This window comes from Hyla sarda, chromosome 4, assembly GCF_029499605.1.
Source record: "Hyla sarda isolate aHylSar1 chromosome 4, aHylSar1.hap1, whole genome shotgun sequence".
NCBI classification, from domain to species: Eukaryota; Metazoa; Chordata; class Amphibia; order Anura; family Hylidae; genus Hyla; species Hyla sarda.
Genome location: NC_079192.1, coordinates 66,726,372 through 66,738,614, shown reverse-complemented (window position 1 = coordinate 66,738,614; position 12,243 = coordinate 66,726,372). Strand labels below are relative to the sequence as shown.

The following is a 12,243-nucleotide window of genomic DNA, read 5'->3' as shown; positions in this document are numbered from 1 at the left end:
CTGCTGTTTACTACAGAGGAAGTTGTATTTCTTAGAGTTCTTTTCAGTTTGACCACAGTGCTCTCTGCTGACACCTCTGTCCATATAAGGAACTGTCCAGAGCAGGAGAGGTTTGCTATGGGGATTTGCTTCTACTCTGGACAGTTCCTCATACGGACAGGTTTCAGCAGAGAGCTCTTTCTGAAAAGATCTCCAGAAAGAAATACAACTTCCTGTGGAGCATACAGCAGCTGATAAGTACTGATAGGATTAAGATTTTTATATAGAAGTAATTTACAAATCTGTTTAACTTTCTGGCTTAAAAGATGGTGACTTAAAAAAAATGTGTTCTCCCCCGGAGTACCCTTTTAAAGGGTTATTCAGGGATAGAAAAGCAAAGCTACATTTTTTCAAAAATTGCCCCAACCCTGTCCTCAGGTTGTTTGTGGTATTACAACTTGGCTCCATCTACTTCAAAAATCAACTCTAATCCTGGATAACACCTTTAAACTATGTATTCTCTGAAATGCATTTTGCCTTTCAGAGCAAATTATAGGTGGTTGTACAAGGTGTTCGGAAAGTCTTCAGTCCCTTTCCTTATTATTATTATTATTATTATTATTATTATTATTATTATTATTATTATTATTATATAATTTTTTTTTTCACATTTTATGTTGTGTTAAAATCCAAAGAATTAAAGCTTTCTCCCATTCTGCACTCAGTAGCCGATTTTGAGAATGTGAAAACAGAATTTTAGAATTTTCTGCAATATATTTTTTGAAGAAGCTTAATTAGAATAAACTTAAATGTTAGCATGGACAGATTCAGGCTCTATGCAGTGGCACTTAAAATTCAGCTCCGGGGGTCCCATGTTTTAAATTATTATTTATATTTAATTTTTATTTTTTATATAGGTGATGGTGTCGATTTCCTTTCCTGGTTCTTAAATGCTTTAAACTCTGCACTTGGTGGCACTAAGAAAAAGAAAAGTAAGTAACTCCTCATAATCCTATATGCATCCAAATAAAGATAATTTGAGCAGGGTAAAATTTAGCAGGGCACATTCCCAGGTCCGTATGGGTCTCTATTTGTGCTTCTTCAATTACAAACCCTGGTACCGTACAGGTTCTGGGTGGCCCATGGTCACTGCCGCTGAACCTGAACTTAGAACTGTGGTAAAAGAGATGCCAGCATATAAAACTGCTGATTGATTTGTAGGTGTTCTGTTCTTTTAAGTGGTGCTGAGAAAAAATCTGAAATTACAGATAGTGTGTGTGCAATATGATCTATTTTCCAAAGTAGTGTTTTATGACTTGAATCTCGGTACTCTGTACTACATGTAATAGCCACTGACTGCTGGTAGGGCTCATAGACTTATAGATCTTTTTCCTCCCCACGTTGCACCCCCTGCTGTGGTGTCTAGGATGGTGCATTCGTCCACCATCACTCCCCTTTACATGTGCTTAGAGCTGTCAGTAGGCTTCATGCTGCTTTCCATTCCCTGCCTAGTGAGACACAACAATTTTAACACACTTGACGGCCTTTCGCACAGCAGGTTATTTACAAATGGACAGATGGCTAGTGAAGAACACTTTCCTGTTTTATGATGTTGCTTTCAGCTTTAACTACAAAATGAGGGTCCGCTTTTACCCGATGACATCCTGTGATGAGTGTGGTTCTCATGAGCTTCAGACTGTTCCCACTGCTACCATGGCTATGTGATCAGGAGAATGCAATGACTACAATACACAGCTGCATGAGAGGAACCTCTGATCTCTGCACTTTAAAGGGGTACTCCGCCCCTAGATATCTTATCCCCCTATCCAAAAAAAAATAGGGGATAAGATGTCTGATCGTGGGAGTTCCGCAGCTGGGACCCCTGCAATCTCTGTGCAGCAACCGGCGTTCGTTTAGAATGCTGGGTGCGAGCGGCGGGGTCATGACATCACGCCAAGCCCCCTGAATGCAAGTCTATGACTTGCATTTAGGGGGCGTGGCCATGACATCACGACCCCCGCTGCTTGCTCCAAGTATTCGGAACAAAATGTTCCAAACGTTGGGGCAGTGGAGTACACCTTTAAAAAGGGGACTCCAGAGGGAAAAAAAATTGTTTACAAATAAGCTGGTGCCAGAAAGTTACACAGATTTGTAAATTACTTCTATTTAGTCTCTCAAAGCGTACCTGTCGTCAACAAAAAAACGTTTTATATAATGTAGATAATACCATTATTTGTATATGTGGAATATACATTGGTTAAAAAATGTGTATATTTTTGTCCCTGCAGCTATTGCGTTTGTCTTCATGAGGAGTCCAAATACAGGAAGTGAGGGTGGACAAGCAGGGCTCTGTACACTAAGAAAAAGCAGGACAGATTCAGAGACAGACAGGGCAGAGTTCCTGTTTTTGGATTCCTCATGGAGAGACACAGACAAGAGCTGCAGGAACAGCATTTTTTTCACCCAAAAATATACACAATTTTTAACCAATGTATATTACAAATATATATATATATATATATATATATATATATATATATATATATATATAACAAACAACAAAAAACGTGGTCTCAAATGGCTGGAGGTGCTCAACCCCAAATGCGGTTGTGCATTTATACTGGGGGAGCAGATCCTGCCCTTGTAGTCCGTTGCTAAGGGCGATCCCCAGCATAAAAATGCATACAATGGAGGATGCCTGCAGCGGACTAAAAGTGCCACAATAGAATCCTACACCAGATAAACAGTGTGGATGTGTAACAATTAGAATACAATACAGGAATATGGGTGCACTACTGTGGTAGATGTAAACAATGACATTGGCTATCCCTCAACACTGATGTTAAAATTGAGACATTCGCCAGTGTATCCTTATATGAAGGACACACCAGAGCCCGCACACCAACGCCAAGGTTTCTCAATTTGGTGCGAGACCTAACGCTAACCTACCTGTGCTTGATAAACAGAACAGGGGCCAGTGGGCAATTACGGCAGCATTCGCCTGGCTCACAAACTAGCAACGGACTACAAGGGCAGGATCTGCTCCCCCAGTATAAATGCACAACCGCATTTGGGGTTGAGCACTTCCAACCATTTGAGACCACGTTTTTTGTTGTTTGTTTAAATTTTAAATTTGGAGGTGTGTAAACTCCAACATTAATGCTCCTTGAATATCTACCAGGCAGCATTAAGGTAGCACCTGTGAGGCCAGGCACCCATAATAGCCAACTCAGGTGGGGCTTGTAGCTTGCCTCCCTCCTCCCATTGCATGTGTGCGTAGTAACACTGGAGGGTATCTGGAAGGAAGTTGTGAGCCAGCCGAATGCTGCCGTAATTGCCCACTGGCCCCTGTTCTGTTTATCAAGCACAGGTAGGATTAGCGTTAGGTCTTGCACCAATTTGAGAAACCTTGGCGTTGGTGTGCGGGCTCTGGTGTGTCCTTCATATAAGGATACACTGGCGAATGTCTCAATTTTAACATCAGTGTTGAGGGATAGCCAATGTATTGTTTACATCTACCACAGTAGTGCACCCATATTCCTGTATTGTGTGTGTATATATATATATATATATATATATATATATATATATATCTCTATATCTATATCTATATATAAATATATATAAATATAGCATAAAGGATGACCGCAGCACTCAATAGTAGTGAAAAGATCCAAAAAGTGGCTTTATTCCAAAAGCAAACAGCAGCGACGTTTCGGTGTTCTCACAACACCATTCTCAAGCTAAATAACAGTGATCACAGCAAGGTATATATAGAGGGTGAAACAAATCAATCATAATTACAAACAATTATAAATATGTAAACATTCTTAAAGTGCCAGTGCATACAGTGCATCAAAAAGATATAAGGGGATGTACAATGGTCATCCAGATACAAGTGAGTGATATTAAAAACATCTCTATGCAGATCTTATACATAGGTAAAACAGAGAATGGTATAAAATATAAAAGCAATAAAGTATGTAAACAAACATCTTAAGTATCATAGGGATTCAGGGCAGGTGTGTGGCGTCACTCACCGAGGAAGCGTGTCCCATGTGTAGCAAGTGTAATGGCGACGAACGCCAGTATAGCGATACAGCCAGTGTCATGGCGACAGACGCCAGTGTGTGTATAAATAAAGTTGTAAAGGAACGGACCAATCCCTCAAGTGGAAATAGAGCACATGACTATCGGTGTAATATCAGTGTGTTGGCCGGGTGCGCATGCGCACCGCTGCAAGTCACATAGCGGTGGCCATCTTAATGTAGGGCAATACTGTATGAAGTGTTGGCAAGGCGCTGGTCAGCGCAATATCGATAGTAAAGAAACCGTGGTTTTGTCCCAACTCATCCTGATCGCAGCAGTCATACTGGGCACACATATCTCTCTCACCCACCAGGGAGTCCCAACGTCCACCGCCCGATCCTTGCGGACCCGGAGGGGATTGCCCGATCGCATGTCACAGGGCCACTAAGGGTCCCGGACACTGACATCGGGGGGCGCCCTGGTACCTGGGCTACCAATACCTGGACGAGAGTGCCACTCAATCATAAAATACACAGGCGCAGGGGAACGTGATCATGTCCACAGGATTTATTATAAACCGACAACCAACTCGAGGAGAGGAATGCCCCAACATAAAGTATGAAGTCTATCAAAAAGTAAATAAAATAGTAAATAAAACAAAATTAAAAATAAAAAATAAAAATAATAATAAAAATGAATATAAAAAATCAAATAAATATAAATAATATATATATAGAAAAATATATATAAACAGATATATGGATAAATAAATAAAATAAAGTAAATAAATATAAAAAAATAAAAAAATATATATATATATAATATATAAAAATGAAAATGAATAAAATAAAGATAAATCAAAAATAAATCGTATTGAATATTAGTAATCTATTCCAGTGTGAGTGAATCTGTTCCCTTACAATACAAAATTATAATAGTGAATAGTGTACAGTAGTGTGATTTGAAAAAATATTTCAAAGGGGACCGCTGTCGCTTCGGTTCATATGTTCAGCCACCGGCTGCACCTGATCCCTATGAGAAAACAAAAAAATAAGTCATTAAAATAAGTTCATATCATTATTAAAGATAGATCACTATTATCAATACCCAATCAGAACAATGATAACCGCCGGATCCCCGGGAAAAACAAGGGTCAGACGCCACTCTAACTACATATTCATTGTGCATTATATATTTGCTGGGTGACCGTGAAATCTACATTAAGGCCCTTCGGCCGAAGGGTCTGGAGCTCATAGATCCACTTGAGCTCACGACGTTTGAGTACGCTCACACGGTCACCCCCCCTCTTCAAAGGTGGAATACAATCCAACAGCATGAATCTAAGATCGCCTTCTGTATGATGCGCCTCAGCAAAATGTTTGGACACTGGTAAATCCAGTCTCCGTTTACGTATACAATAGCGGTGCTGATTAAATCTGGTCTTGAAGTCCCATGTGGTCTCCCCAACATATAGGAGACCACATGGGCACTTCAAGACATATATGACAAAACTTGATGTACATGTCAGATAGTGGTGTAATTTAAAGTGCTTGCCAGTAGTGGGATGTACAAATACCGGACCCTTGTCCATGTAACTACAGTTCGTGCACCGACAGCCGGGATAAGAGCCCTTATTCCTGACCGTCAGGTACTTTTGGGAGGGCATATTAAGAGAGATGTCTGTTTTAACGAGTTTGTCACGTAGATTAGGGAGACGTCTATATGAAATAAGTGGATTTGTAGCAAACTCCGGTATATTGGGGAAGCTTCTAGTTAGAATATTCCAATTCTTGTTAAGAACTTTGGCTATCAACTTGGAATGTTCACCATAAGTGGATACGAAAGCTACTCGAGCTTCACCTGTTCTCTTCCTAGACTCAGATAAAAGTTTTTTGCGGTCTGTGGCAAGTACTCTTTCTTTGCCATCATGAAGTAATTGTTTTGGGTATCCCCGTCTGGAAAAATTAGAAATCATCTTATTTAAAGCATGGTCGGTTTTGTCCTCCGCCTCAATGATGCGTCTCGCCCTAAGCATTTGGCTATATGGGAGTGAACGCACATATATGGTATTATCTACATCATATAAAGTTTTTGTTGACGACAGGTACACTTTAAGGACATGCACCTATAATTGTCACTTTATTAATAGAAAAATAGAGAATAATAACAACTGAACAGACAACCCCTAACCCATAAAATACATATACCCCAAAACTTGCATGGGATCCCAGGTAACATCAAACATAATAGTGGAGTATGCCAAATAACAAAAATACCTCCTCCATACAACACTGTAAGGTAATGTCAACCATAGACCCTATAAGATCAAAATAATACATCAAATCAGTACATTACCTGTGACAGGCATACTTCCAGTGACCATCAGGGGACCCCGTGCAACCTCAACAAACTTGTTTCGTGGGTTTCCCCACTTCGTCACATGTTGCTCTGGACAGTTCCTGACACGGACAGAGGTGTCAGCTGAGAGCACTGTGGACAACACAAAAAAATTCAAAAAGTAAAGAATTTCCTCTGTAGCATACAGCTGCTAAAATGTACTAAAAGGATTAAGATTTTTTAATAGAAGTAATTTACAAATCTTTTTAACTTTCTGGCACCAGTTCATTAAAAAAATAAAACCCCTTTAAGTTCTTTTTCCACCTGGGGTGGGCTGTGGTTCCCTTTTTGGTGCTCCCTAATCCTTTATCCCTCTTTGGTCACGGAGAAGTGGTCTTCTCTGCCTCGGGGTAGTGTGGGGTACTGCGCTCTAGTGGAGCTATATGTCCCCACACTAGGATACGTTAAATGTATCCACTGCCTGTCTGCCCCGTGATTGCACGGGCTGCTCAGACCTCCGGTGTTGGCAGAGCTCCATGCGGGCTGTTTGCTGCTAGTCTGGCTGGGGCTGCGGCCTCCTGTCGGCTTTCAGTCTCTGGTTTTCCCCCGGCGGGTGGTTCCTGCTGTTTGCAGCTCTGATTGTGGTCCGGGGGAAGCTGGGTGCATATGTTGGCGTCTGGAAGTTCCGGGCTGTGCGGAGGTGCCATTGGGGCGGAAGTGATGTCAGAGGGCGCCAACATTTTGAATTCCTGTTTGTATAAAGGTAGGAAATTCCGTTTTTTTTCTGTGTCTATGATTGTACTGTGGCTACCATGGACTCACAGGCTTCCTCCAAGGTGAACCTATGGAGCAGCTTGTTTCTCCAGCTACAGTGAGTATTTTCCTGCATAGTTTTTGCCGCAAATACTTCTCTTGTTTAGCCTCTTATATGCAGTTCCCTTTTTCTTTAGGGAGATAAGGAACCATAGCAAAAATCCAATATCAAAGTTCGAAAATGTGTGATGTGTTCCGCTATATTACATTTTGGATAGGGGATAAGATGTATGAGGCCGGAATACCCCTTTAACGTCTGCATGGTACTTCAAAGCAGTCTGTTTACATTGCCCCGGCACCTGTATCTAGCAGCTGCGTCTTCTGTGTGGCTGTCAGGGTGACATAGAGCTCCAGCTAAGGCTGAGGTGAGGGGCTGTCTTGAATAGTCAAGCCCCCAGAGCACAGGAAAGTAATGACTGTTGTCTGTAAAAGGGGAGGAGGAATAAGCAGGAGCGGAGTGTAGAGGACATGAAAAAAGAAATGATGCTGAACTGCAGAGCTTCCTGTGGAGAGTGAGCATAGAGTGGCTGGGGAAAATCTTCTCTGTTATATTTATAATATATATTTTTTTTCCCAGCCATTGTAACTGAAGTATTCCAGGGATCAATGCGGATTTACAGCAAGAAGCTGCCTCATCCTGATTTGGTAAGATTTAATAAACTGAGTAGAAATGATTATTGTGCACATGTATCATATATAAAGGGCCCCTCCAGAAAAGTTAGAAAAAAAATTGTCCGAACTTGACTGGCTGACCCAAACCCCCCCCCCCCCCCCAATCTCGAAGCCATGCATACATGTGTATGGAGGTCAGGAGGGATAGCTGTATGAGTGTTTGGCCAACTGCTATTGAAGGTGTTCCTAGTGATAGAAAACTATTGTAAGGAGCATGTGTCCATATCATTTAAAGATAAGATGTTGGTTTAGTGTTTAAAATAATGTGTGTGTGTGTGTGTATATGTATATATGTGTGTATATATATATATATATATATATATATACACACACACACACACCGTATTTTTCGTCCTATAGGACGCACCGGCGTATAAGACGCACCCAATTTATAGGTGCAAAATCTAAAAAAAATAAAGATTTTGAACCCAATAGTGGTCTTCAACCTGCGGAACTCCAGTTGTTGCAAAACTACAACTCGCAGCATGCCCGGACAGCCGTTGGCTGTCCGGGCATGCTGGGAGTTGTGGTTTTGCAACATCTGGAGGTCCGCAGATTGAAGACCACTCCATAGGAGGTAATACTCGCGTGTCCCCGCCGCTCCGGACCCGTCACCGCTGCCCTGGATGTCGCTCCATCGCTATCCCTGTGTCCCCGTCGCTCCGGAACGTCTCTGCTGCCGGCCGGGTATCCTCGCTCTCCGTCGCCGCCATCACGTCGTTACGCACGCCGACGCACGTACGCGACGACGTGATGATGAGGAAGGAGAGCGCCGGCATACAGGGGATCCCTGAACGGAGAAGACACCGAGGAGGCAGGTAAGGTTCCTCCCGGTGTCCTGTAAGCACTGACCCGGCTATTCAGTCGGGCTGTTCGGGACCGCCGCGGTGAAATTGCGGTGGTCCCGAACAGCCCAGCTGAACAGCCGGGTTAGTGTCACTTTCCCTTCAGACGCGGTGGTCAGCTTTGATCGCTGCGTATGAACGGTTAATACAGGGCATCACCACGATGTCCTGTATTAGCCGCGGGTCCCGGCCGTTGATGGCCGCAGGGACCGCCGCGATAGGGGTGTATTCGCCGTATAAGACACAGTTTTGGGGAAGAAAAAGTGCGTCTTATACGGCGAAAAATACGGTATATATATATATATCTATATATATATATTATACACACACACACACACTAGCTGAGTACCCGGCGTTGCCCGTTTTTTCCTTCCTAATGACTTCATATCCCGTCCTCATATATTGTTGTCATATACCGGACCCCTCTTATCCCGACCCGTAATATGTGTACCAGGTATTGAAATATCTCCAGCCGTACAGAAGTTATGTGGGAATATACATTTCCCATAGATTCCCATAGTTAAGGATTAAATTAACTATCCTATATTTTAAGTGGACATATAAGTAACATGTGACCAAGTATTATCGAAATATCTCCAGCCTTCTGGAAGTTATGCAGTAACCTATATTTCCCATAGACTTGTATGGGACTTTAACCCCTTAACGACGAAAGACGTATATTTACATCCTCCGCCGGCTCCCGCGATATGCCGCGGGGTCACGCGCTGTCCCCGCGGCATATCGGGTTGGTCCCGGCAGCTATCAATGGCCGGGACCCACGGCTAATACAGGACATCACCGATCGCGGTGATGCCCTGTATTAACCCTTCAGACGCGTCGATCAAAGCTGACCGCCGCATCTGAAGTGAAAGTATCAGTCGGTGAAATTGCGGCGTCCCGAACAGCTTACAGGACACCGGGAGGGCCCTTACCTGCCTCCTCGTGTCCGATCGGCGAATGACTGCTCCGTGCCTGAGATCCAGGCAGGAGCAGTCAAGCGCCGATAAGACTGATCACAGGCGTGTTAATACACGCCAGTGATCTGTGCAAGAGATCAGTGTGTGCAGTGTTATAGGTCCCTTTGGGACCTATAACACTGCAAAAAAAAGTTTAAAAAAAAGTGTTAATAAAGATCATTTAACCCCTTCCCTAATAAAAGTTTGAATCACCCCCCCTTTTCCCATAAAAAAAAGTGTAAATAAAAATAAACATATGTGGTATCGCCGCGTGCGTAAATGTCCGAACTATAAAAATATATTGTTAATTAAACCGCACGGTCAATGGCATACACATAAAAAAAATTCCAAAGTCCAAAAAAGCATATTTTTGGTCACTTTTTATACCATTAAAAAATGAATAAAAAGTGATCAAAAAGTCTGATCAAAACAAAAATTGTACCGATAAAAACTTCAGATCACGTCGCAAAAAATGAGTCCTCATACCGCTCTGTACGTGGAAAAATAAAAAAGTTATAGGGGTCAGAAGATGACATTTTTAAACGTATAAATTTTCCTGCATGTAGTTATGATTTTTTCCAGAAGTGCGACAAAATCAAACCTATATAAGTAGGATATCATTTTAACCATATGGACCTATAGAATAAGGTGTCATTTTTACCGAAATATGCACTGCGTAAAATGACTGTCACTGCAAAGTAGAATTGGTGACGCAAAAAATAAGCCATAATATGGATTTTTTAGGTGGAAAATTTGAAAGGGTTATGATTTTTAAAAGGTAAGGAGGAAAAAACGAAAGTGCAAAAACCAAAAAACCCTGCGTCCTTAAAGGGGTACTCCGCCCCTAGACATCTTATCCCCTATGCAAAGGATAGGGGATAAGATGTCAGATCGCCGTGGTCCCGCTGCTGGGGACCCCGGGGATCGCCGCTGCGGCACCCCGCCATCATTACTGCACAGAGTGAGTTCGCTCTGTGCGTAATGACGGGGGATACAGGGGCCGGAGCAGCGTGACGTCATGGCTCCGCCCCTCATGACATCACGGCCCGTCCCCTTAATGCAAGTCTATGGCAGGGGGCGTGACGACCGCAACGCCCCCTCCCATAGACTTGTATTGACGGGCCGTGACGTAACGATGCTCCGGCCCCTGTATTGCCCGTCATTACGTGCAGAGCGATCTCGCTCTGCGCAGTATTGATAGCGGGGTGCTGCAGCGGCGATCCCCGGGGTCCCCAGCAGCGGGACCCTGGCCATCTGACATCTTATCCCCTATCCTTTGGATAGGGGATAAGATGTCTAGGGGCAGAGTACCCCTTTAAGGGGTTAAACATAAACCCCGCCCCTGGAAAATGGGGGGTGAGTAAGGGTTAAATCACCTATCCCATGTTTGTTGTTGACATATAAGTAACATGTGGCCAAGTTTCATGTTAATATCTTTAGCCATTTGGACGTGATGCTGGAACATACACACATACGTACATACATACATACACACACATTTGAGTTATATATATATATATATATAGCTGAGTACCCGGCGTTGCCCGGTTTTTCCTTCCTAATCCTTGTTGGGGAGGAAAATAAACAAAGGAGGAAGCTTTTGACTTCCTATCCCGTCCCAGGGGCTCCCGATGCTGTCCCGCTGCTCCGGTGTCTTCTTCGTGATCCTCCGGTGTCTTGCGCATCTTCTGCAGGGTCCGGGCCTCGCTTTCAGGTGACGTTATTACGCTGCTGCGCCGGCGCGGCGTGCGTAGTGATGTAATAACGACGCCGGAAAGCGAGGCCCGGACCCTGGAGAAGATGCGGAAGACACCGGAGGATCGCGAAGTGGACCCGGGAATAGGTAAGCGAACCTGCCAGGGATGCTTAAACTGCTATCCGACAGCAGCTTAAGCATTTTGCGCTGTCGGATAGCAGTTAATGCGATGGCCCCGCAGGTCGGGGGGGTTACTGTGTAGATATATATTTCACATGAGACCTCTCTATATAAGGCACACCTTTTTCCAGAGCAAGTTGGAAGTAGAATGAAATGTGACGGTCCCTAGACATTGTTTGCTTCTTTACACATAAGAATTTTTCCATCTTGCACAATCTTAGGCTGGGTTCACACTACGTTTTGTACTTATGGTTCCCGTATACGGCTGGGATGAGGGGGCGGGGCTTAATCGAGGCGCCCGCACTCAGCCGTATAGGGGAACCGTATTTAATGCATGTCTATGAGCCGCGGTCGACCACGTTTTTGCCTGCGGTCGGGAAACCGCATACGGCCGAAAACGCAGCCGACCGGAGGCTGCGGTTCACTCCGGTTGGCTCATAGACATGCATTAAATACGCTTCCCCTATACGGCTGAGTGCGGGTGCCGCGATTAAGCCCCGCCCCCACTCCTCCCAGCCGTATACGGGAACCGTAAGTACAAAACGTAGTGTGAACCCAGCCTTACAGCGGCCTCATACATGACGTATTTTGTTGACTTGAGTCTATATCATTATATAGTATGAGGAATTGCTTATCCTAAAGAAACTGTTATCTGCAGTTGGAGCAAATAGCATGGTTTTCTTTGGAGCATGTTACATTGTGACAGGTGGCCCCAGATAAAAAATGGTTTCAGCTC

General features: G+C 43.6%; 1 protein-coding gene across 1 annotated transcript in view; it reads left to right on the top strand.

Moving 5' to 3' along the window:
* Window positions 1–12,243, top strand: part of USP39 (ubiquitin specific peptidase 39) — a 36,549-nt gene that overhangs the window by 12,741 nt on the left and 11,565 nt on the right. Inside the window, exons 7-8 of the mRNA XM_056571288.1 lie at window positions 897–971; window positions 7,736–7,803. Of these exons, the coding sequence (XP_056427263.1) occupies window positions 897–971; window positions 7,736–7,803 (143 nt within the window). The remainder of the gene's footprint in view (window positions 1–896; window positions 972–7,735; window positions 7,804–12,243) is intronic.